At 54.1% G+C, this 26,202-nt stretch overlaps 1 protein-coding gene across 1 annotated transcript; it reads left to right on the plus strand.

Annotated features, from left to right (window-relative positions):
• The first annotated feature begins 19,399 nt into the window (after positions 1 to 19,399).
• TLX1 (T cell leukemia homeobox 1) lies at positions 19,400 to 24,784 on the plus strand. Its single transcript, XM_046650183.1, has 3 exons — positions 19,400 to 19,988; positions 22,084 to 22,285; positions 24,562 to 24,784. Exons 1-3 carry the CDS (start codon positions 19,400 to 19,402, stop codon positions 24,782 to 24,784), a joined length of 1,014 nt encoding a protein of 337 aa, XP_046506139.1.
• The last annotated feature ends 1,418 nt before the right edge of the window (positions 24,785 to 26,202 follow it).

Genomic DNA, 26,202 nt, shown 5'->3' on the forward strand with positions numbered 1-26,202 from the left:
CTGGTTCTGAGGAATGGCTGTTCCCCTGAAGAGGGGTGCTGGAGGCTCCTCTGGGAGACACTGCACCGCCAGGTGAGGCGGGTTGAGCAGGTTTGGAAGAGGGTGGGCGGGGCCCTGACGTGAAGGAGGACCCGGGCTGGGAGGGAGCTAATAGAGCTGGGCTCCGCAGGGTGCCAAGGCAAGCACCAGCCTGAGGAGGGGAGTGAATGAGCCCAGCCTGGAGGAAGAGGGGGAGGCAGAGCCAGGCTGACCCTCCCGACTCAGAGGCACAGTCCCCTTCCCAGTGTAGACCGTATGTCATGGAGACCTGCAGAAATCAGAGGTTCTGAACCCCAAACTGGGACGTGTGGTAGGCAAGTATTTGTGGGAATCACAGGGTAGAGTAACTTGGAATGGGATATACTTACTCCACCTCCTACGTGCGCATGAGCACATGCACCCATGAAATCACCCACAGGAGCTCCTGTGCACATCTGATCACACAGGCACAAGTACACGCACGGTCACATACATCACCCACGGGCACGCACACACCGTCGTGTGCACACAGATACACACAGGCACAGCCAATCACAGGGAAAGTGCTGGAAGCCGGAGTGCTTTCTCTCACTTTACAGATTAAGAAATCAGATCTTGGGAGCTTAAATAGTGCGGCCAAGGTCCACCTTTGGGGATCTCCAAAGAGAGACCCTCTCCTAAAAAGCTGTCCTTAACTAATGCCCTGCAGCCACCCACTCCCTTGCATGTGGTTTTTGTCCCTCCGTAGAGTGGCTGACCTTCTAGTACTGCCACGTCAGTGTGCACACCTGAGGTCTGACCCACTCCAGAGCTTCAGCTTTGGGGCTCCTGGAGGGTGGGGCCAACTCTTCTCCCATTTGAGCTCTCTCCCCGGGGACTCTGCCTTAGAAGGGGTCATTGAGTTCCAAGGGGAGGCCAAGAAAGGTGAGGTGGAGGTGAAGAGGAGGGCTCTGGGGCTTGGGACAACCTTGGAGGTGCGGTGTGATTTGAGCAGGCGTCTCACACCCACACTCAGCCACCCAGAGACATTTGCCTCTTACACACCCAGACACCTTCACCTTCAGGGGGCATGAGGAATGGAAAGGAGGAAGAGAGTAGAGGGCAAGTTGGAGAAGGTGAGCAATGTGGGCATGTGTGAGGGACGTGAGGGAAGGTGCAGGGGACAGTATTCATGTTCGATTTTTTGGGTAAATGTTTTATTGAATCATAATATATATCCAGATAGTGCATAAATTACATATGCACTTTATGATTTATTATTATGTATGAGCATAGAGATCAATGAATTTCCACAAAGTAGACACACCCATGCAAACAGCATCCTGATTAAAAAGTAGAATATTATCAGTACCCAGAAACCCCCTCAGGCCTCCTTTCTAGGCACAATACCCTAGTCTGACTTCTTATAACACAGAATATTTTTGTCTGTTTTTATACTTTACATAAACGGAATCATAGAGGATGTTAACTTCTGTGTCCGGCATCTGTTGCCAATATTACAGTGCTGACATCTGCTCATGTTGTTGTGCAGACACCTTCTTAATATTAGTTTGTGGAGATGCACACACACACTTAGAAGAGCTCACACATGGGCAGGCTCATGTGTATATGGTTCTGCCACAAGTGTGCATATATAAACTGCTCACACACAGGCATACACACAAGCACAAACACACACCCAGGTTCTCATGCACATGTGCACACTCTCATGCACTCACATGTGAATAGCACACACACACATTCATGTTTATATAAATACTCACACCGGGATACTCACATTCATACACATTCACATGGGTTCTCACACACAAAAACACATTCTCAAGACAGATACATTATACTTACCTCAGTTTTCACACATAAATGCACTCTCTCACACCACGCACCCTCAGACTTGCATGCTGGCACCCATTTCTCACACATACGTGTACCGCCTCACTAACCCCCAGCCTCTCTTGCTCAGGCTCTAAATAGACAGAGGAATGTGATCAAATCAACAGCTGAAAACTGTCCTGAGAGCAAAGCTGTACTTTGTTGAGACATCTGAGCCCTCATTGGATGGATACAAGTGTCAGTACGTCTGGGGGCTGGGGCAGAGGGAGGTGGTGGGGTGGTCTCCCAGGGCGCCTGTGGCCTTTGGGCTGTTTCCATTATAAAAAATGATGAAAGGACTGGGGCAGTGAGAGCACGGCTGTGAGTAAATAAAGCTGCCACCTTTGACCCTTGGAGGCCAGGGCTCATGCCAGAACGAATGCTCATTAGGGAGGGGAGTGCTCAGGCCCAGCCCAAGTTCTCCAGCACCCCAGGCTCAAGGCCAGACTCCAAGGAGGAGGGGGAGGGGACCTGAGAACCTGTATGGTGCTAGGGGACATGGAAAGGGAGTAGGGGAGGAGAAGGGAGTAGCGGATGCAGGATGGAGGATGTTGGGGGGATATTGGGGAGAGGGTGAGGGTCATGGGGGAGGCTGGGGACAGGAAGGAGAGCTCTGACTTCTGGTTCTCCCTCCCTGGACTTCTTCCCCTCGCACCCCCCCCCCCCCCCAACCCCCCGGCCCCGCCAGCACCTCTCCAGGTCTCTTTTGCTCTTGGGCTCCGAAACAAGCATACGTCCCCCGTCTGCCTTCTTATGTTCAAGGCTTGGTTTGCTTGTTTTTCCAATCACCAGGAACTACAGGCAAACAGGGGTTAGCAAAAATAACAAACACGGGCAAACTACAAAGTCACCAGGAATCCCAGAAAGGCTGAGAAGTGGTTAGTTCTGGCTTTGACAGAAATGAGAGTGTTGCTGGGCCTGCCTCCCCACCATGGGTCCCTCCTGAACCCTTGCCAGGTGGTGCCCAGCTCAGCACTCGGCAGGCGCAGGCCCTGGATGGGAGCAAAGCTCAACAAAGTTGGCTGCATGGATAAAGAAGTGGATAAATGAACCGTGGAGGAATGAAAGAAGGTTTCTTGGTAATCAACCTCCCCAAGCCAGTCTGGGTTGAAAACTCTTCGAACGCGTATGTGGAGTTGGCCTCACTGTGGAGTCAGGAGGGATCCTCAGCCCTTTCCAGCCTCCTTCTCTCTCTGCAACTGACCCTCTGGATCCCTGCTCCCCATGGCTGACAGTCACTTTATTCTACAGCCACCTTGGCTCTTAAAGCTTCACCTGGTCCAGTCCCCAGGAGAAGAAGGCGCTTTTGCAATCTGGCTCTCAAAGAACCCTCCCTGTGTGTCTCTCCATCCTGCATGGACCCAGTGCTCACTCCCTTTGCTCCTCGTGGGGGCCACTAAGTAGGTCCTGGGAAGTCCTACCTTGGCTAATTATAATGAGAGTGATAACAACAATGAAATACAACAATAAACACAAAAGTTTTCACCAAAAGATAAGAAGACTTCCAGGTTTATGTGTGAGGGACATATATGGGAAAGTGACAGGAAACAGACCAGCACACCTCCCCCCCCCCCCCCCCCCCCCCCCCCCCCCCCCCACCCCCGTCACCCTATCTGTGCCTGACTTAGCAAGAGGGAAAGAGAAAGACAGTTCAAGAAAAGCAGCCCCCTCTTCCTGTAAGTCTGGAGACTTGTGGCTGGAGCCCGGTCTTGAATTAGAGGGAGCGATGGCTGGAGGAAGCACAGCGCAAGAACACTCCAAGCAGGACAGAGCCAGCCCGCGGCCAGTCCTTGGCTGGGGGACCTGCCTCTGCCCAGTGAGACATGGCCTGCAGCCAAGTGCCTGGAACCTGGCCTCTTTTTATCCCCCAGGCACAAAGCCTATTTTCACCAGATCCCTCATGGAGACGTGGCTTGGTCTTGTTCCCTGAGGGGACAGGAAGGCTGAACCCCCATGGGGGGAGGAGGAATCTGAGGCAGCTGAGCCCCGTGTGTCAGCACTGGATTCTTGGTCTGCACCAAAGGCCCCATTTTGGCCAAATCTCTCTTGCCTTGTCAGCTGAGGTGACAGAGAAAGCCAGGTGGACTCAGCTTCAAAACCAGCCGGGAACCCAGAAGACATACAAACAACGTTTTCTGCCTGCTCCCTTAGAATTCCCTCAACCCCAACCCAAATCACGACCAACTTTTACTGAGAAGCCAGTCTGGGTGAGACACTATTCTGTAGGTTTACACAAATTAACTGACTTAATCCTCACAATAATTCTATGAATAGATGCTGTTATTATCCCCATTTTACAGATGAGAAAACTGAGATCCAGAGAGGTTAAGTTACTGGTCTAAGGATACCCAGTTTTTAAGTGGAGGAGTGAAATTGGAACCCAGGCAGTCTGGCCTCTAGGGAGCTGGCTGGGGTCTGAGTCTGGTTTTTGGGGCAGGGAAGCTCAGGTGCAAGGCCAGTTTCAGGAGTCAGATCAGAAGGTAGCTGGTATCCACAGCCAGCTGTCCTGGATCACTGCTGCCAGGGTCCCCCATGGGACCGGGAGCAGGCATAGTCCCAGTTCTTCCACAGGCAGCACCCGCTTCTTATCTGTGTTGAGCGCAAGGCGGAGCACTTACACCCCTCTCGTTTCCCCATTTTTATTGAACTTCTACCTTCTCAACAACAAAAACTGCTGTCAACTGGAAACACCGACTATTTACCTCCATCATAATGTTTCATCCCTTGATCCCTATCAAGGTTAAAACCTGTCCTTTTTTGGAGTTGTAGTCAGTAATAACGTACGATCTTTGAATTTTTTACCTGTAACATTGCATTGTACCTATATTTCCCTGCATCTGCACATTCCCTTAGTTATCATTTTAATTATTTAATCCATCTCGTGTTTTATATGATATAAAATAACTTATTTTTCAAGTGGAAAAGTTTTTCCCAGCACCATTTATTGACTTAGGTTCCCTTCTCTCTTGTTTTCTAATGTCTATATTAAATTCTCAGGTACAGTTGGGTCTGTTTCTGGGCTCTATTCTGTCCCACCAATTTAAACATCTATTTTGGTGCCTACACCACAGTGTTTCCATTTAGTTGCCTTATAACAAAATGTTTTAATATTTGGTCAAACTTGCCCTTCTTTAGAGAATTATTTGACATATTCACCTATTTACTCTTTCGTGTGAAACTTAGAATCATTTTCTTTCTGAGTTCCAAGAAAATCTCTACTGTGAGTTCGATTAGTGGGGCATGAAGTCTATAAATTTCTTTGGGGAATATTGACATTTTTTTTTTAAAAGATTTTATTTTTTCCTTTTTCTCCCCAAAGCCCCCCGGTACATAGTTGTATATTCTTCATTGTGGGTCCTTCTAGTTGTGGCATGTGAGACGCTGCCTCAGCGTGGTCTGATAAGCAGTGCCATGTCCGCGCCCAGGATTCGAACCAACGAAACACTGGGCCCCATGCAGCGGAACGCGCGAACTTAACCACTCAGCCACGGGGCCAGCCCCGGAATATTGACATTTTTACAAGGCTTGGCATCTTCACCTGGGAATATGGTATGTCCCACTACTTATCTGTGTCGTTTTTAGCAGTCTGAATGGCTATGTACTATTCCTTTGTGCAGATATTCCCTAGCTGGCTTAACCATTTCCCTAGTGTTGGGTATTTGGGTTGCTTCCAAAGTTAAGCTATTATGAATAATGCAGCTATAAACATCTTTGTACAAACTGCTTTTTTATTTCCTTGGGATACAGTCCCAAAAGTGGGATTATCTGATCAAAGGATACGAACAGTATCATGGTATTTGTTACCTAACCCAGGAAGGATGGGACCAATTTACAGAGCCACCAGCAATGTATAAAGAGGTACCTAGAAGCCCGCCCAGGGGGCAGAGCAGTTAAGTGTGCATGTTCTGCTTCAGCAGCCTGGGGTTTACCGGTGTGGATCCCAGATGCGGGCATGGCACCGCTTGGCAAGCCATGCTGTGGTAGGCGTCCCACATATAAAGTAGAGGCAGATGGGCACTGATGTTACCTCAGGGCCAGTCTTCCTCAGCAAAAAGAGGAGGATCGGCAGCAGATGTTAGCTCAGGGCTAATCTTCCTCAACAACAACAAAAAAAGTACCTAGCGGCTAGCCCCATGGCTGAGTGGTTAAGTTTGCACACTCTGCTTCAGCGGCCCAGGGTTTCGCCAGTTCAGATCCTGGGCGCAGACATGGCACCGCTTGTCAGGCCACGCTGAGGCGGCGTCCCACATGCCACAAACAGAGTCACTCACAACTAGAATCTACAACTATGTACTGGGGGTTTTTGGGGAGAAGAATTACAAAAAAAAAAAAGATTGGCAACAGTTGTTAGCTTAGGTGCCAATCTTTAAAAAAAAAAAAAGAAGTAGCTACTTTTCCCTTAATGAACCCTTGAGCAGCTTGAAGACTTAACAGGGTAGCTTGTTCCTAAGGTAAACAAACCACAGCCGCAGAGGACAAAAGAGGGAGTTTGAGAGCGCAGGGTTCCGAAGAGCCCTGATCCTGTAGCCAGAGAGGCAGCTGTCCCTGGCCTGTGCCTGCCCTGCTGCCTCTGCCTCCGAGTCCTCCTCGGAACCAGATTCCCCGTCAGCATGTGAGCCTGGTTTATTTTTATTATTAGCACATGTTTGTATAGCATTTATTATGTGTCAGGTACTATTCTAAGCACTTTACAAACATTAACTCATTTACTTCTCATAATATGCCCACGAGATAGATTCTACTATTATTATCGTGCCCATTTTGCAGATGAAGAAACCGAGTCATTGAGAAATTTGCCGCAGGTCATATAACTCATGGGATGTGAACTCAGGCAGTCTGGCATTAGATTGTTGACCACTGCGCACGGTTCCCCTGACTAGAAACAGGCACGTCAGCTTGTAGCTGCCTTTCTTTTTTCTGAGTCGTGCGGGGAGGGAAGACTCTAGATCTTCCTGTCCTGGGTTTCAGGCCTGCTTACCCTGGCCTTCTGTTGACCTCCTTCACATGTCCAGCCACTATCTGTTGGATTGTCTCATGTGCCAGACATTAGGCTAAGCATTTTTACATCTTTTCATCTCTTTTAATCCTTACCACAATCATACAAAGTAGGGAGGAAACTGAGGATCAGAGAGGTTAAGTGTGTTGCCCAAGATCACACTGCTAGTGGAGTGGCATAGGGAGAATTTGAACCCAGTTGTTCAAACATAGCCACCTTAAGTCTTTCCATTATGCTTGGCTCCTCTCTGGCCCCTGATGCCCCACCCTTCACCCTAGTCCATTTCTCTTTGCCTTGATTGGTTTTCTTGAAGTACACTCAGGTGGAAACAAACTCTCTGTGTAGCTCCACTGCTCTTCCTAGGCATGGTCAGGCCCGGCTCCACCAGGGCCCAAGTAGCCACTGCTCAGGGAAGTGTCATCTTTACCTTGTGCTTTTTGGAACTGAGGGCCAGTCCCTGAGAGAGGCCCAAATAGCTCCTTTGTTTCCTGTTTTAAAGCCCTGCCCCTTTGGAGCCTGCCCGCTAGATTCCTACTTCCTGCCTTAGGATCTTCAGCTGATTGACAGAGCGCAGATGATGGGCAGGTTCTGGCTCCAACGAGTAGACCACACCCTTCAGCTCAAATCTGTGCTCCTCCTATTTTTCCGGGTCCTCTGGAATGACTCATAGTTCAGGTACCTTCTGGGGAGTGGTTTTTCACAATCGTACATACAATCCCTAATCGTACATACAAGCCCTAAATGCCCTGAGCACACATTATACTATGGACACAGAATTCCCACCAAAGATATAAGAAGGCACTTCCCAGATCCCTGGCAAACTCGGGAAGATCCGACGGCAGCATCAACTTCAGAAACTGTGCTTGGCATGTTGATTGGTGTGTTATTTGTGTTTGTGTGCCCTTTTGTGTGAACATGCCAGCCTGTGTGGTTGTATACCTCTCAGAGTGCATGCTTTTCAGTGGGAGATAGCACAGATGTGTCTCTGCATGGGTGGACCTGAGACTTCAGTGATGGACTGCAGTGTTATGCTCAGGAGTTTGTATGCGTGTTTTGAGAGTGAGGGTCTGCACGCACCTCTGAGTTGGTTTGTGTGTTTGTGTGCACACACTGTACAAGTTGGGTAAAAGGGCTGGTTTGGAAGATTTCCCATACCAAGAGCACTAAAAAAGGACTCAGGAGAGAGACTGGACGGGAGAAGTAGGGTGGGGAGAAGGGGAAAATAGAAAAGAGAGTCAAGGCTGATGCTTCATAAATAAGCAAAGGGATGTTGTGGTAAGTCTGAAATGCCCCAGACAGATTCAGACAGGTTTGCAGCGTTCGGCAGTCACTGGTAGCCAGAGCAGGAATGACAGGTCAGAGTTGGTGGTAGGTATGTGCTACCCTTACCAGGTGTAGCCCCAGTTTTAAGGTGCAAGGGACTGGAGAATGTGGTAAAGCATTGCTCCCCCCAACCCTTCCTTCAGGCCCCCAGCCCCAGCTTGTCCCTATAAACCCTATAGTCTCTCTGAGGTAAAGACAGTTTGGTCTTGGCAGAGAGGTAGGGGCAGAGAAGAGAGGCTCCCAGAGGCCTATAAAGAGGCCTTGCTAGTGCCCCTCACCCCTCTGCCTGCTCCAGAGGCAAAGGAACCTCCTTCTTCCAGAGCTGCTTGAAGGTTTCGCTGACTTCAGAGGGATGGAGAGGAGGGAGGAAGGAGGGGAGGCCTCTGAGGTGGGGAAACTTTTGCTGAGCCCGCAGGCTCCCTAGCCCCTCCCTGGTTCCTCGTTACTGAGGTCCTTGGGCATGAAATATCTCTTTATGTGAAGGCCAAGAAGAACCCAGGGCTGTGTTAACGACCGGCCAGCACCAGGGTGAGGCCTGATTTAGGGGGCTCACTCTCTTGACTTTGAAATCCTGTCTGCACTTTTCTGCTGTGCTGATGTCCTATTTTTCCAGAACTTCTCTCTACTGCCTTCCTCTTGTCCTCTCAGTGGGATCCAAAGAGGCCTCAAGAGGAGGGAAGTTAGGGAGGCAAGGAGAAGGGCATCTGTGTCTGAGGAGCTCGTCTACTGGGTCTGGGAAACCGAGCAGGGTTGGACAACACGCAGTTTCAATGACAACCAGACTAGTAGGGATGAGAAACATTTTACATAAATGTTAATGTGATAAGAAAGGCGGTAAAGCAGAGATAGACCCAAGGAATTAAGGAACTTTTACATCGCTTCAACTTTATGTTGATTCAGACAATGGCTTGATGAAATAGAAGGCAGAGTCCAGTGTGTCTCTTTTATAAACAAAAAAAGCAAGGCCCAGAGAAGTTAATTCATCTGTTCCAATTCACGTGTAAAGCAGTGTGGCTGGGACTCCAAGTCATGTCTCTGTGACTCCAAATCTACAATAACAACAAAAAAGGTAATTTTTAAAACTTGTGTGCTCTTGGCCACTTGAGGGACTCATGGACTACGCCTGAAGAATGTCAGGGAGGGAGGCAGAACTTTGAGCTGGGTTTTGACACAGGAATTTCCTTTCCTTTCCCTTTTTTTCTTGGCAGTAGTGGGGGGACGGGTATTGTTAAAGCATTGCACCAAAGAGTTGGGTGCAAGTGACAAAGTGTGAGAGTGTTTCTCTCAGTTGATACACAATGGTTAAAGGTAGTCAGCAACTGGGGGAGAGTACTCCCCCAGAAAGTAAGCTGAGGGCCTTGTATGGTGGGATAAGGGGTTTCAATTTTCTCATGGGCAATAGTGAGCAGGTTCTAAGCCAGGGCACTAAGCCTGTGCCCCGTACACCCTTTAGGGGAGCAGAATTGGGTCCCTCCAGCAGTGTGGATTCGGAAGAGACGGATGGGGTGCCAGCTAAGACCAAACTGTCACCAAAAAAGAAGTTAAGTGGAGGAAGTGAGGGTGTCAATGAGACTTTGGGTTTGGGGGTGGGTGATGAGGCTACCTCCAAAGGGGTGTGGAGGGGGAGCTCCAAGCCAGCGGCCCAGAGAGGAGGGTGACCCTAGCAGACCAGGGAGATGGCACAGGCTAGCGGAGCCCCAAGCGGGGTGGCCATACTGTGGCCCTTCTTATTGAGCGTGTGCAGCCAGGGCAGCCCCAGGCTCTGTGTTCTGAGCCTCACGCCTCATTGAGAGGTTATTAATAGGGAGTTTGTTTGGTGTCAGAGCGCAGACATAAACTGCATTAGCATTACCCCATAATCTTATTTAGTGAACGTTCACGCCGCTCCGTCTCCTGTAATTGCATTGGGAAGATGCAATATTTATGAAGGGGGAGACGGGGATGTCACTGCTCATCTCTGCGCTGCAGTAAAAGTCCTGGGAAATACAGTGTGGGCCTGCAAGAGTGGGCAGTGTCAGGCCTGCCCTCAGCCCAGAGTCCTCCACTCTCATCCCCTCCCCAGAGCCTCGGGCAGCAGGGCAAGAGGGTGTGGGTGGAGGCAGCAGCCACTGCTCCCCTTGGCGTTACTCCTCCAGGAGGTCTTGGTCCCTGCCAGAGGCACTGGGCCTTTCTGGTGGGCACAAGACTCCCAGCTTTGGTTCACTCCTGCCCCTTGTTGGATTTCTAGGAGACCTCGCCTTCACTGCATAACCTAGGTGGTTTGGCGAAACTCAGAGGGCAGCAGTGGAGGGCTGCAGCAGGCAAGAGGCCCAGGGCCAAGGGTCCCGGACGGGCCTGGGTCTCCATAGCAGTGCTGGCCACTGGATGGTCCCGAAAGTACACCGTAGCCATAGGTTCCCAAGGCAGTGGCTCTCCTCCACCCTCCTAGGATCCCCATGGCTCAGTCCCTAGGACACCCCCCACACACACTTTGGGCCAGTCCAGGTCTCCTGCCTCTGGGTGAAGGAGCCAAGGGTGCAAATATGCCCCATGGGACTTGGAAGCATGGCCGGGTGCGCAGTACCCCTGAACACCTTGGTCTCCGCAGCTCTCAGGTGGAGCTCACCAGACAAGGAAGTCTTGCTGGTGTTGAGAGCAAATGTGGTGTGTGTCTGTGTTGAGGGGCAAGCCCGGACTCTGGTCTGCCCCGGGCACTTGCAGTTTAGCAGCAAGACAGACACACAGGCATGCCCTCTACCCCAAGAGTCCCAGGTCACCTAGGACAGAGGAGTTATTTCCCAGCCACATGTGGGGGAGCTTCCTGTGGTGAGGGCTCTGTGAGTCAGACCTCAAAGGACAGCTAGCACTGGATCAGCCGAGATGCAGAGGATGTCAGGGTAGGAGAAGAATTGAGCAAAAATGCCTGTGCTTGGAAACCATCGTCCAGAAGGGAGAGGTGGGGGTGGAAGATGAGTGTGGGTTCAGGAACCACATTGTCAGCTGTTGGTCGTGGGGATTCAAGTGGGGTCTCAGGTGAGGCCAAGGTGAAAATCTAGGCTGAGAGAAAGGCAGGTGCCCAGACAGGCACTTCCTGAGGGATAGGGCAGTGCCAGAGGCTCAGCCCAGCTCCCTGGCCTTGGAGTTGGCGTGGCCTCCAGAAGTGGGAGCTCCACGTCCCTACATACCCCATTCTCACCTCACTCACACACCACCCCACACTCTACCCTTAACCCACATTCACACACACATCCTCAGCACCCCACCCACTCTGCAGGGACTTACAGCTCTCAGTGCTTTTGCACTGTCACACTGTGGGCCACAGCTCCCTGAGCCCATCATTCACCCCACGCTCACACTTGCAACACTGTGCCTGCCCTTCTGCACACCGCCCTCACTAAGGCATCCAGCCGGTCTACTTTCCCGAAGCCATTCCCCTCCCTCCCCCTCTCGCCCTCACTTCCTGAGACTTAGCCAGGAAGGGGCACTGGACCCAAGGCAACTGGGAACTGGGGAGAAGGGTGGGCGGAGGAGGGCCTCAGCCCCTCCCTGGTCAGCTCCCTCGCGGCTGTCCCATTAATCACAGCGTCGCAGTCCAGTTGGGGATTCCGGGTGCCCAGTGCCACACTGCAGCCCGCAGGACAATGGGATTATTTCCGGGGGGAGAGGCCGCCTAGGGCAGGGGCTCAGGCGGTGGTGCCTCTTTCCTTCAATCCCTCCCTCGGCACCCAATGAGCGCCTGCGGCGGCCAGGGCCGGGTGGCAGGACTGAGGCCGGTGGCGCGCGGGTGGCAGGGCCTGGCTGGCCTAATTCAATTAGCTGGGCCGCCACCGCCGCCTCCTCGAAACTCGCAGCCCGCGGGGCTCAGCTTCGGGCAGCTGCTCTTTGTGCGCGGAGTCCATGCATATGGATACAGTCCCTCCCCCTTAGGCGCCGCCCCCCTTCTGGCACCTGCGGCTCAGGCCCCCCTATCCCAGAAAAGGCGACCTTGGCTTCCCCGAAAAGTTGGGAATCTGTGTGGCTGCTTGTGAGCCCGATGTGGCCTTCAGAGTGTGTGCGTGAAGCTAGGGAGGCAGTTTTTATCTGAGCGGGAGGGTCTGTGGGGAAGGGAGTGCACCCGCCCGTGTGTAGCGTCTGTGTGAACCTGTGCACACATGATCTGTCGGCTGGTGCGTGTGAAGGGAGAGGCTTTTGTTCTGAATCTGTGCCGAGGGTGTGTGGTGTGGTTGGGTGTGTCTGTGGGCACCTGTGTATGGATGCGTGAAGGAGGTTTTATGAGCATCTGTGGGGATTGCACAAAGGAGTGCGTTTTGGGGTGCAGGGGTGAGTGTGGGTCTGTCAGTCTGGGTGTGACAGGGTGTTGCATCTGCTCCAGTCCTGTATCTGGGAAGCCTGGGTGTTCCGGGTGTCTGTCCGTCACCATTTGTGTAAATGCGGGGGTTCATGTGCAGTCAGGACAGCGTTTGGAACACATTATCCCGCCACCATCACTGCCAGAGGCAGCTGGGTCTCCCAGGCCGAATTCGTTCCCCCCTCACCTCGCCTCGGGCTTTTCTGATGGAGGTGGAGCTTGGAGAGTTAATTTCAAACCCGAACTCCAGCTCAACTCATTTATTCGGGGACACTCCCCGAATCCACGAGGCTCAGCGGAGGCAGAGGCTGAGCCGCGAGGCCCTCTTGTCTGGGACCGGGTCTGAGCCGGCCAGGTTTTCCATTCCCAGAACAGACCGGCGGCTCATTGGGCACCCGCAGCTTCCGATGTGCCCTGAGCGCCCCCGAAATTACGAGACCTGTGCGTGCCAAGGTGGCCTGAGCTCCTACGGGTGACGGCGAGACCTTCAACTCGGCCTCCTCCGCTGCAGCCCAGGATTGAGCCCCTCTGGGAGTCCAGGGTTCCGGGGCATAGAGCTCTCCATCCGCCCTTCCTCTGAGGCTAAATCTATGCTCCCGGGGGGTGAGGAATTGAGGCAAGAAGTCTGGGTAGATCTGGCCACTGTGGGCTCTCCCGGCCCAGCCCAGCCGGAAAGCTTGCCTCATTCTCGGCTTTCCTGCAGGGCGGAGTGGCAGAGCCCGCACGCCCGCGGAGGTCCTACCAGCAGATCAGGAAGGGAGCCTGCGAGCCTCACAGGTTGTTGCAGGAAGTGGGGTGGTTCCTAGAAGGCAGTGGTTGTCCTCAGAGGCCTGGCCTGGCGGGCTAGCACGCTCCGCTCCCTCTCCCTCCCCCACACCTCGTGCAAGGCCTGCCTACCAGGGTGCCCTCTGCCGGAAAATTTCTGGGATCCAACACGGACCCACCTGGCGCTGAGGAGAGCTAAGGGTAGACGCCAAGAACAAGGAGGCTGGGCCCTGCCTGCTGCCCCGGGGCCTAAGCCAAGCTGCTCTACTTGCCTACTGGTGGGAAGGTGACCTCGCTGCCCTCCAGGGTGGTGCCCAGGGAGCCCTCCAGGAGCTGTCAGGGGATGGCAGAGCCATGGGGGTCTGTCCTCTCTAGACCTTCTCACCCGTGGCACCCCCTCTGCCTTACCTTTTCCTCAGGTCTGGCGTCCTGAGAGGAGACCTCGCATTGGAGATCCGCCCCCGTCAAGGGCAAACTGTGCAGGATGGTGGGACCTGAGCATCTCTGGCCCTCCTTTGGGAGAGAGTTGGTTGGAGAGAGGCCTGAGGCCCTAGCTGGGTGCCCAGGGGTGATGGGACCAACAACTTCTTTTCAATCAGAAGCTGAGAGGGGGAGCCCTAGAGGGAGGGCAGAACGAAAGACCCCGTTACTCAAGCGGCTTTGGGATGAGCAGCCAAACAGACGACAGCTAAGTTGTGTGCTACATCAGGGAAGGTCTCTCTCTCTGTCTTCTACCTCTCAGAGTCCCTCCACTGATGGGGAAACGTGTGCCTGTCTTTCCGTGCTGGAGAGGTCTTCGGTCTCTTACTGTAAGGATTGGGTGGGGGCACCTGGGGCTGACCCTTGGACAACCTTCTCCCCCAGCCCTGAAGAATCATTGAGTTGTGTGGCTAGAACCAGCCTGACCTGCTCACTCCCTCCTTCCCCAACCTAGCCTCCCAGAGACAACTGCTCCCCACAGGGCTCCAAGAAGGTGGAATGCCCTTTTCTGGGTCTCTAAGTCCCTAAGTCACCAGCTGTGCCTGCCTCCTCCATGGAAGGGCAAATTTCCTACCCCCTTTACTGAGGCAAGTGGGCATGGCAGAAGGGACACCTTTGGTATTGGGAATCCAGACCCCAGTGGTCCCATCATGGACCTCTTCACGTTTCACGTCCCCTTACCTATTTCTCAGCCCGGTCCACCCTTTCCCTGCTAAATACCTATTGGACATAAATTTCCTGCACCCACAGGCCCACATATGGCCATTTCCCTGACAATTACACTAGAAATTAACACAGCCCTCCCATGGATGCACACACCCCCTTGGCAGCACACATCATATTTTCACACAGTAGTTGAGGGATACCCTCACCCCACTGTATGTGTCCCCTACAGAGGAACAGCTGTAGAGACACGCACTCTTATCCTGTTACAGAAAACACACACTCACTTGCATCCTCACTGACACACACATCCTTACACAGACAAATCCAGTTGTAAAAATGACCCAGACCCCTACCTCTCCCCCAGCACTCTCACCAACATGCTTGCAGTTGTATCCAGCAGCCTAACACTGATCCATTAACTAGACACTCAATACATATTTGTCGGATAAATTTAAAAATTATTCCTCAAGGACATGCCTCCTCTATCTGCATAGCTACTCTCACTGTCATGTACACATTCCCATCCAGCTTTCCCCCCATGGCTGCACAGCCCCACAAACACAAAGTAATTAAGTTATCACACACACCCCTAAGTTAAAGGACAACCCCTGGCCCAAGGGTCTCTCCCAGAGGGGGGAGGGAGCCGTGTGGGATCCAAAAGGGTCTCCCCCTGTGGCTGAGCCCTCCCTTTCCCCCTCTCCAGCCCCAGCTGCTCCTCTTTTAATTGGAGGCTCTTCTTTATTCTGCAGGCAAGGGGGGTGGATGGTGCTTGGGGGGTTGTGACCAGGCGGCCTTGGGGCTGGAACTCACTTAGAGGTGTGCAAGATACTCCTGCAAGGCAAGGACCACATCTGCCAAGTTTGGTGTTGAGGAAGCAGCTTGTAAGGAATGGAGTCAGAAAATCAGCACTCGAGTCCAGTGTCTTTCCCTTTCCAGCTTTCAGTGCCTCAGTTTTTGCATCTGTAAAATGGAGATAAAAGCCACATCACAGGATTATTGCGGATGAGATGAGATAATTACTGTGACTGAAGGTGCCTAGGACATCATGGGTGCTGTGTGAGTCCTGCTTCTTTCTCTCCCCTCCTCTTTCCTAACAGGGCTGCTCTGCAAGGCATGCAAAAGTGCTGTGGAAATACAGAAGCTGCACCAAATATAAGCTCAGCGTGAGTCTCCTCCCCCATTTCAGAAAACTCCAACCTGCAGTACTGTGCTCAGGTAACACTGCTTCGGGAGGGGCAGGGGCCAGAACCCCAGGACTCCTCACCTCTTGTCTCATCTTCCCAGGCCAAGAAGGGACTGAGAGGGTAACCCTGGCCCTCAGCAACTATCCCATTGGAAGACAAAGGCTGAGGTCAAGCTGGATTCAAAGAACCCCAGCTAGGGGCAGCCATTACCTCAAACCTGGATTGAGATAAAATTTGACTCTGATAAGCAGGAGAGGTGGGTGGGAAGTACAGAAGAGTGCAGGCAGGCAGGCAGCTGTGAGGGCAGGGGGAAGTCAGGATGGCTCTGGGTTGCTGGATTTTGATGAGAAAAGCATCCTGTCAGTCTTAGCTGTGACCTCAGCCAACCTCAGACTTGGCCAGCAAGGGTGAGGCTTCCTCCCAGGTACCTTGGACAACTGGTACCAGATCTGAGGAGTTCAAGAGGTAAGTGAGGCAGATGCCCGAAGGATTGGAACAGGCAGGGTTGGAAAGCCATAGGGGCTGGGAAGGTACGTCTGGGGGAGGAGGAAGGGAGGAAGGAGAAGAATGTTAGGAACACATCAAGGGGTTTCCCACTTGGGCCAGAGAGTAGCAAAGGATAACCTAGAAAGGGTTTTAATTGCAGTAGGAAAAACTGTGGCTAGACACAATTGTGACTTCTTGACTGAGAGGAGCAGGGCCACTGGGACCCAGCCTCAAAGGAAGCTGAAGCATTCCCTCCCCATTATTTTCAGCCTCCTACAGGGACAACAGTCCAGATTTTGGGATCTCAGATCAATCCTCTTCTGACTGTGGGACTTTGGGCAATTTTGTTCATCTCACTGAGGCTCAGTTTTTGTTTCTTCTTTTTAAAAATGAGCTGTAATTCATGTACCATAACATTCAGCCCTTTAAATCATGCAATTCAGTGGTTTTCAGTATATTCACAAAATTGTGGAACCATCGGCACTATCTAATTCCAGAATATTCTCATCACTCAAGATAGAAACTTCATATCCATTTGAAGTCACTTCCCCCTTCCTCCTCCCCCTAACCGCTGGCAACCACTAATCTACTTTCTGCCTCTATGGATTTGCCTGTTCTGGATGGGTCACATGAATGGAATGATAAAACATGTGGCCTTTTGTGCCTGGCTTCTTTCACTTAGCATTAATGTTGTCTAGGTTCTCCCATGTTGTAGCATGAACCAGGACTTCCTTTTTATGGCTGAATAATATTCCATTGTATGGACATACCACATTTTGTTTATCCAGTCATCAGACGATGGACATCTGAGTTGTTTCCACTTTGGGGCCATTATGAATAATACTGTTATGAACATTCATTCCATTTTCTTAATTATTAAAAGAAATGAGGATGTTCCTATTAACTTCACAGGGTCGTCATGAGTCTTAAATGAGATCAGTGTGGTGTGGTGTCTGGTACATAGTAGTTTCTCAGTAAAATATTCATGTTTATCTCTGCTTTAGTTCCCTGGAGATAAGAAGCAGGAAAGAGACAACTCAGGTTCAAACAACAACCATTAAAGAAAGTTATGGAAGCTCCTGTGTAGAGATGTAGTACCTGATGGGGGGGGGGGGGGCGGGGAGAAAAGAGAACTGGAAAGGAAATTGAGCTGTTTCCTCATGTTTCTGCTTAATATTTAAAAACAACAACAGGCTTCACATGTGGCTTTGTCTTGAATGGGCATTTTTCCACCTGCGTGGAGTCCAGACAAGGTTTTATCCATAGAGATGTGCTTATAACTAGCAACCAGGTTTCCAGGCTAACCCATAAAAGCAAGTCAAATCCAGCTCCTCCAACTTGATCAGGTCACTTAGCCTCTCTGAAATTTGGTTCTCTTGCATCCGTAAAATAGGGGTGATACTCATCTTGAAGAGTTGGTGTAGAGTTTATAGTGTTCTCTCTAACACTTATTACTATCTGGCTTATTGAATTTGCTTCTTTGTTATGGTCTGACCACCCCTGTGAAATATAAGCTCCATGAGGGCAGGAACTTTGTTTGGTTCACTGCTGTTTTCCTAATGCCAAGAACAATGCCTGACACATAGTAGGTACTCAATAAACATTGGTTGAATAAGGAGGTTCATTCATTTGTTTCTCATCCCAGATGAGTATATTTTGTGGGTTGGGGCTGTACTTCACAGCGGGAAACAGAGATGAGTAAGCCATTCCCTGCCTCCAAGGAGATCTCTGCAAGTGGAAATAACAGATGTGACCAAAGCAAATATGTTGCAATGAGACTTGAGAAGTAGAATGTGAGACTTCATATTCTAGCATCTTGCCTGATAGAAATAGCCCCTCGCTGAAGGCCTGTTGAATCTGAAATACACCAGAAATAGATCCCAGGTGGTCCAGCCTGTGCCCTTCCCAGCCTCCGCTCCTGGGAGGGAGTGGACCTTTCCCTGCTGGAGAGGGGAAAGAGAGGAAGCAGAAGAAGGGAATTTCCTTCTTCTCTCCTGGGCTCTAAGCCAGTCAGCCACAGGCAAAACTTTGAAAAGGCCTAAATTTGTCCTGGATATACTGCCCTGATCTTGGTCCCACCGTCCCCAGCCCCCAGTACTTTAGGCCCCTAGGCCTCCCTCCCAAGATTTCAAAAGAAAGAAAATAACTCCTCTGCTTCACTACAGTCCAAAGGTTTCTTGCTTGGAATAGCCTGCCCTGGGCTGGTTGCTGGGTGAAAGCACTCTGACTGAATTCATTCACATACTGTGGGAACTGCTTCTTGAGGCATCTGTTTATTTACAAGGAAAGGAGTATCTTAAGGCAAATGGCACCCTGGCAGTAGGAGCCACGCCAACTCCCTTGACTTGTGCCTGACTTTCAGGGAGTCTTCCCTTTCTCATTTTCTCTAACCAGGTTGAGCTGGGGTGGTGGTTGATTTTTTCAACAACATATAGCCAGTTGTTCATGGACTATATGAACAACTGTTTTAAGGAAGGACAAGCCTGAACTCACCTTCCTGCCTCAGGGGCCTGGGCTCCATACCTGCGGAGTAGACAGTCTTCTGTCTCAAGAGCCGGACTTGAAGTTTGGAGTAAATCCTCTGGTTGACAGACAGGTGCTTCCCAGCTGAGCCCCTGGGAGGATTCTCCAGTAGCGCAGGGACACCTCTTCCCCCAGAGGCCTGACAGGCTGGACCCCTCTGGTCCAATTCAAAGTGAGGGGACGGCTCCTGCCAGGCTGGGAAGAACGCCGGACCTCCACCTCCTTGGGTCCGTCGTCTATCCGTCTCCGGCAATGGGCGCCTCCTGTTCCTTTCCTTTCTCCTTTTAAGTCTCTGGTTCCCTTCTTCTCTCTCTTCCCGAACTACTTCTCTGAGCCTCTGTCTCCGTCCCTCTGTCTCTGGCTCCTGCATCTGTCTGGCTCCCGGCCTCCCTCGCCCCCTCTCCGCCCCTCCCCCGCGCTGTCATTCACCCCGCTTCTCTCCGCGCACAGCCAATGGAGAGACCCGGCCGAAACGGCAGGGCTCGCTCGCACCAGGCTTTTTCGCCCGGTGATTGATGTCCCAGAGTCAACAGCGAGCGAGGAGCCGGAGAGGGGAAGGAGCAGGCGGAGAGGGGAAGAATACGGCGCCCCTTCTTCTTCCCCTCCCCCTTACTTTAGCCCTTCCGCGCACTTCGCCTCCAAGTCTCCGCGCAGCCAGGCGCCGCTGCCGCCTCCGCGCCCCTCCGTGCTGCCCTCCGAGCCAAGCACAGAGAGCGCCGCCGCCCAGGCCCCCCCGCGGGGCCGGGGCTGGGGGCTAGTATGGAGCACCTGGGTCCGCACCATCTCCACCCGGGCCACGCGGAGCCCATCAGCTTCGGCATCGACCAGATCCTCAACAGCCCGGACCAGGGCGGCTGCATGGGGCCCGCCTCGCGCCTCCAGGACGGAGAATATGGCCTTGGCTGTTTGGTTGGAGGCCCCTACGCTTACAGCGGCGGGGGCCCCCCAGCCGGGGCGGGGGCCGGGGGCGCAGGGGCCTATGGCGCTGGCGGTCCGGGCGGCTCTGGTGGCCCGGCGGGGGGCGGCGGCGGCGCCTGCAGCATGGGCCCGCTGGCCGGCTCCTACAACATGAACATGGCCTTGGCGGGCGGCCCCGGTCCGGGCGGCGGCGGCGGCGGCGGTGGCGGGGGCGGCGGCGGCGGCGCGGGGGCGACGCTGAGCGCTGCGGGGGTGATCCGTGTGCCCGCGCACAGACCGCTAGCTGGAGCGGTGGCCCACCCTCAGCCTCTGGCTACCGGCTTGCCCACCGTGCCCTCCGTGCCTGCCGTGCCGGGCGTCAACAACCTCACCGGCCTCACCTTCCCCTGGATGGAGAGTAACCGGAGATACACAAAGGACAGGTTCACAGGTGAGTCCGGCCCGCGCGCGCCCCGCCTGGCCGCGGCCCGGGCTCTGCGATACCCTTCTCCCGCCCAGTGGCTCCCCGCAGCCCCCTCTGCGCGCCAGGTCGCCCAGCTCCTCTCCGTGCTTCCCCCAAGTTCAGCCGTCTGCTACCTTTCTATGCTCGCGGGATCGTCATGCTCGAAGAGTTCTCCCAGCGTGGGCCGCTCCGCGACTCTTCCGCAGGACCCGTGCTCTGAGAAGCGCACCCTGATGCCCTCTCAGAGTCCCTGGGCCCGGTCAGGCGGAGGGAAGGGGGATGTATAGCTTCGGGAGTACCTTCCGCCGGCATTGCGGCTCTGTAATTTCGGAGAAAGAGGCGCGATGTGAACAAACTCTTTCTTCCCTCCCGGCCGACGTTCTCCGGCCGAAAGAGCTAGACCCAGAATCAGACGCAAGGCAAGAACAGATTAACAGATTCCCCACCCCTTGTACCCTACACACACACATACATACACACATCCCGCTCCGAACTCCAGTGCCCGTCGCGCTGCCGGGCCCAGCAGAGACCTCGAGCCCAAGTAAAGCAGCGCAGCTGGCGGGCCCTTCTTCCCGGACTTCAGGCTTCGTCCTGGTCGGTGGCAGCGTGAGGCCGAGCCGCCCGCTTCATTTTCGTTCTGTCCCGGCTCGGCGTCCTTCCCCCTCGGGCCCAGGCCAATTCCCTCTGGCGTGAATAATGCACGGGCCAGGCCCGAGATCGATCGGCGGCCGAAGGACAACTCAAGGGACGATTACGCACTCTCCGCTGCCTGCTCCTCGCCTGCCTGCGCTCGCCCCGGCTCCCTCCGCTCCCGCTTCCGACCTCGGCACTCAGCTCTCAGCTCTCGCTCCTGCGCGGGTCTCTTTTCTCGGCCTCACTTCCCGCCGCCCTTACGTTCCCTGGATCCAAGACCACGATCCTCCCGCCGGGCCAGGCCCTCAAGCCCCCTGGGAAGCAGCCACGAGTCGAGTCTGGGTTCCCGGCTGGCCTTAGAGAGAAGAGGGCAGAAGGCACAGGCCGCTGCCGACCGCGACTTGGGACTCCCACAAGCCTCATCCTCCAGGGGCTGTCGGCGGAGTAGGATAGGTAGCATAGAGCTAGACCCTGGGCTAGGCGACCCCAAGACTCCCTAGTCCCCCTGCTCCTGTTCCAGCCTTGGAACTTTGGCCCAGACTGTGGGTCTGCGCAAACGCGTGTGGGGTGAGGAGAGGCAGAACAGCCTTTCTGCTTTGGGCCTCCAGGAAGGGACCTGTACTCAAGGGGCCACACTGCCCCAAACCAAGTCCTCTCAGGCTTGCGGAGGCAGGGTCCGGTGCCCATCCCACTCCCCTCAAACAGGCCAGGCCAGTCTTGAAGGGCTCTGATAGACTGCCCAGCCTGGGGCCCACTGGTCATCGGCCTCTGGTGAAAGGTACTCCACATAGGGCCTACCTAGGGGAGCCACAGCCCGCCCTAATCTTGCTCTAGGCCTGAAGAAGTTTCTGAGGGAGTGAGTGACTGTCTCCTTGTGTTGCCCTGTGTCCTGTGTGTGTCTGCCTCTGTGTCTGCACCTTTGCTTGTCTGTGTTTCTGCCTATTTGAGTGTATAGATCTATAATTTGACCCTGTGGTATGTGACGTGTCTGTGTAGGTTGCTGTGTGATGGAGCCTCAGGTCAGGACCCAGGGTCTAGGACCTTGACCAAGAATGGCCTCTTATTGTTGAGTAGCTTCTCTGAGGTGGAGGCCTGGGGTGGTGGGGTACTGTGACCTTTAGTTCGCCTCAGACTTGTCCCTCAAGGAGACTGGGGAGGCGACTGCCGGTGGGTCTGGTTGGGCACGTGGGAGCCCGGGGCTAGGGAGGCCTCCGTGGTGGCAGGGGCGGCGTCGGCCTGGCGGCGGGAGGGGGCCGGTTCCTGCAGCGGGCTTGGAGCTGAGGACTGACGGGAGGATCAGGGCCCTGCTCCTGGGGTCTAGCCGCTGCGCTTGATGACTCGCGGGGTGTCGGGCCTGGGACGCCTCCTGACGCTCTGCCGCTTGCCTCTGCCGTCTGTCTGTCTCCCGCTCCAGTGGCCCTCTCACCCTTCACTGTAACACGCCGTATAGGTCACCCCTATCAGAACCGGACGCCCCCCAAGAAGAAGAAGCCGCGTACGTCCTTCACGCGCCTGCAGATCTGCGAGCTGGAGAAGCGCTTCCACCGCCAGAAGTACCTGGCCTCGGCCGAGCGCGCCGCCCTGGCCAAGGCGCTCAAAATGACCGACGCGCAGGTCAAAACCTGGTTCCAGAACCGGCGGACGAAATGGAGGTGAGCGCGTGGGGCAGGCGTGGCAGCTCTTGACTCGGGGCCTCTCTCGCGGCCTCACCCTCCCTCCGCTCGCCGGTTTCCGATCCGGATCGGGTCAGAGGAGCGAGCCGCTCCTGCTAGACTCTCGGGGAATGGAAAGCAATCGAGGCCAATGACCAGGTTGGGGCTGGAGAGCCCGGCTCTGTTTTTCTGGAGGCTTCAGGGCTGTCTGGCAGGCAAACTCAGTGCCAGTGTAGACGAGGCTGGTCTCCGCAGCTGCTTGGGGAAACAGCCGAGTTAGAGCACGGTGTATGCAGTCCGGGCTTCCTGGATCAGTGATTCCTGAGAGACTTTTTGTTTGCGCAGACCCGCGCTTACGGAGATGCCTCTCGTCTCTCCCGGAGACAGGACGGCCTGCGCCTTGTTTCTGCGCCCCAGCCGGGGCTCCCGGCAGAGCGTTTGGGGCCCCAGACCGCCGGCCTGGTCCCGGCTGACTCTCTCCTCCCCAGATGCCCGGCCGTCTCGCAGCCGGTCCCCAATCCTGGAAGGGGAAAATCAATCCGCACCGGCTGCGGCGGGGTTTTCGAGGGTTCCACTGAACGGGGGATCAATTAGGAGCAGATGGGTGTGTGTGTGATTGAGACATTTCTCCTTCTCCCGTCTCACACCCGCAACTACACTAATTTCCCCCCCACATATACTTCCACTTCTCTCATTTTCGCTCTCTTACCCTTACGTACAAAACGCGTCCCACACACTCCCAGGCTGCCTTATTCTCCGCACACACCAGCGCTTTCTCGGGCCGCACCCTCTTGCACTCCTGCATCCTCCCGCACATATGGCCCGCATTCTCGATTCCACACACGCCAGGAGTTTCTCGCTAGCTCAGGCCTCAGGGGGGAGCGCAAGAGAGTCTGGGCGAAGTCAGCGGCGGCGCCGGGCCGGGCGGGCCTGGGGCGGGAGGAAGGAATTGGAGTTTCCTCTTTTTCTGAATGAAGGCGAGGAATCTGCCCGGGATTCCGCTGTCGTGGCCACAAAGGAAGCCACTGCCCCGCAAGTCTGCTGCCCGCCCCCACCACATTCCTGCCACTGGGGAAGGGGTGGGGGACGCCTCTTCAGACCTCTGGAAAGCCAGTTAAAGAGGGAGCATCGGCTAGTGGGGTAGGGGAGGCACTGGTGTTCCCAAGGCTCACCCAGGGCTGCAGCCGAGGGGAGGGGAGGGACTAGGCAAGTGGGTGGGGGGCACAGAGGGAGACAGAGTGGCAGGCAGAGAGAGAAACTGAAACACAAAGGGAGGGGCAAAGATAGACACCCTACTCCAGGGAGAAGGGGAGAAAAGCAGGCAGCCCGAAGAGGTCTTCTGTATAATAAAGGAAAACAATAGATGCCTGAAACCCCAATTTTCGTTTCAAACAAATTCCCCTCATTCTGAGAGAATGAAGGAGGTGGGGGTGAGAGAAAACAAGAGAGAGACACAAAGCCTAACGGAAGAGAGACACTCAGGCCGTTGGAAAGGCAGGGGAGAAGAAGAAGACTAGAGGCAGAGAGACAGAGCGACAAGGCAAGAAGGGCGGCAGGAAGGAGGCCTGTGGCCGCCGCTGAGAGAGGCCCTGGCTGGCTTTGCGCGGCTTCATCGATCGCCTACAAATTGCTTCTGGAGGCCCCGGGGACTCCCATTAGGTCTGTCCACCTTAGAGACAGACGTTTGATCTCAGTTGACGGGTGGAGGGGAGGCATTAAATGGAATAAGTGAGTCATCGCCTCCCTGGACCACCTCGGAGGAAGCGGGCTGGCCCGGCGGGAGTCCGGGCAGGGCACAGGGCTCGGCAGCCCAGGAGGTCCGAGGTCTGGGAGAGGTTCCCAGAGAGAAGGGGGAGAAGAGAGGTCTGGCAGGGCAGCTCGTATCCACCCGACCCTTGCTGCTGCCCGGGACTGGCAGAGAGCTGAGGCCCCTCTGGCTTAGGACGGCATGTGGTCTTCCTCAGGGCTGGGGAGAGGCGAGATGCCATCCAACCCCTGGCTGCACCGTCCAAGGCTAGTGAGGGTGTGGGCACTGCGCATAGACGGGAGCCCCAGCTGCTTGGGCCCGGCAGACTTTCCCACAGCTCCCCCGGGATAGCTCTGCTCCATCTACTTTTGGGGTTTTCAGTCTTTGTAGGAGTCAGGGCCCTCAAGACAAGGGAATGCATTAAAGGGGCCCAAGCTGGTGTTGGGGGCAGTGAAGAGAAGCAGTGCTCACTGAGGCTGTCTCTGGGGAGGGCACCCTAAGTGTCAGTAATGGCTTGTCCCCGGTGCAGGCGGCAGACCGCGGAGGAGCGTGAGGCCGAGAGGCAGCAGGCAAACCGCATCCTCCTGCAGTTGCAGCAAGAGGCCTTCCAGAAGAGCCTGGCGCAGCCGCTGCCCGCCGACCCGCTATGTGTGCACAACTCCTCGCTCTTCGCCCTGCAGAACCTGCAGCCCTGGTCTGACGATTCCACCAAGATCACCAGCGTCACGTCGGTGGCATCAGCCTGCGAGTGAGCCTGCCCACTCCGTGTGACACCCCAGGTCCAGCCAAGGGGTGCTGAGGCCTGTGAGCCAGGACTCTCTCCCACCCCTCCCCGCCTCAGACTGCACAGGGGACAGGACGCCTTACCTCTCCCCACCGGCCGGTGACACTATTCCCTCTTGGAAAAGAAAAAAAGAGCCAGGACGGGCACTGCAACCTCTTCCCAGACGCCTGCCTTCCTGCTCCCGCTGAAACTCTTGAGTCCTCTCAGTTTGCATCTATTTTATTTTATTCTGATTTTCAACATGGGACCAAGAGAGGCAGGGGACGTGGGGGAAGAATAGCTTCTGGGGTCCCCAGAGGACTGCGCAGGCTGTCATTTGAACTTGCCCTGAGGAGACCTCCTCTCTGTACCCCACTCCTTATCACACATGGACATCGATAGGCCCACGCAGAGGCAATTTCACATCCCTCTTGGTGTCACCCCAGAATCACACACAGGGGACCTATGGTGGAGTGTCATGAACACACAGGGCCATAGCCTTTGCACCTTTGACCCTCACTGTCAGACATAAGCCAGGAGTGACCCAGACTCATTCTGAACGGCATGGCACTTCTCACAAACGCAAGGCCACCACCACACTGTGACACACCATCCCATACACAACAGCCACAATATCCTCACTTGGCCTGCGAGGCCCCCATCACACATCCTAGCTGCACCCAGGTACGCACAGGCAGGTTTTCACAGACACTCAGCCCATTTCTCCAGCTCCTGTTCATGGGGGGGGTTTAAGTTATGCACTTATAAGGTGTTTTCTGTGTAACCATTTTATAAAGTGCTTGTGTAATTTATGTGAAAAAATAATAAAACCCTTAGATCCAGTGTCAGGGCTGCCTGTCCCTTGCTGAGCCCAGCACCTTGCAGCTACTTGGGTCTGGTGTGAGCTGGTACAGTGCTAGTGCCTGAGCTTGAGGGACATCTGGGGGCCAGGACCTGCCAGCTCTGGAGAGAGGAAAGAAGGAAGGGTACAGACGGAGAGAAGGCAGAGCTGAGGAAAGGAGGAAGAGCCAGGCTCTCCTGGGACAGCTAGCGCTCAAGATATATGGATGTCTTTGGGTGTAAGAGTTGTGTGTGTGCATTGTGTTTGTGATGGTGTAGGCAATCAGGATGTTACTGATAAGGAATGTTTGTAATAGTGTTTAAGAGTGTAACTGTGTTTGCAATTACCGTGTGTAAGTGCTTGCTTCTGCTTAAGTTGCAAATCGAAACTGTCATGGTACGCAGGGTCTTGTAGTGGTGTGTATGTAACCATGTGTGAATGGGACTGTGTCTTTTGGGGTAATTGTGTCATTACCCACCTGTATTTGTGATTGTGTATGAATCATGAGTTAATGTTTGTGAGAATACATATTAGTTTCTCCTTGTGAATCTATCTTTGTGCTAAAT

Source organism: Equus quagga, chromosome 2 (assembly GCF_021613505.1).
Source record: "Equus quagga isolate Etosha38 chromosome 2, UCLA_HA_Equagga_1.0, whole genome shotgun sequence".
Lineage (NCBI taxonomy): Eukaryota > Metazoa > Chordata > Mammalia > Perissodactyla > Equidae > Equus > Equus quagga.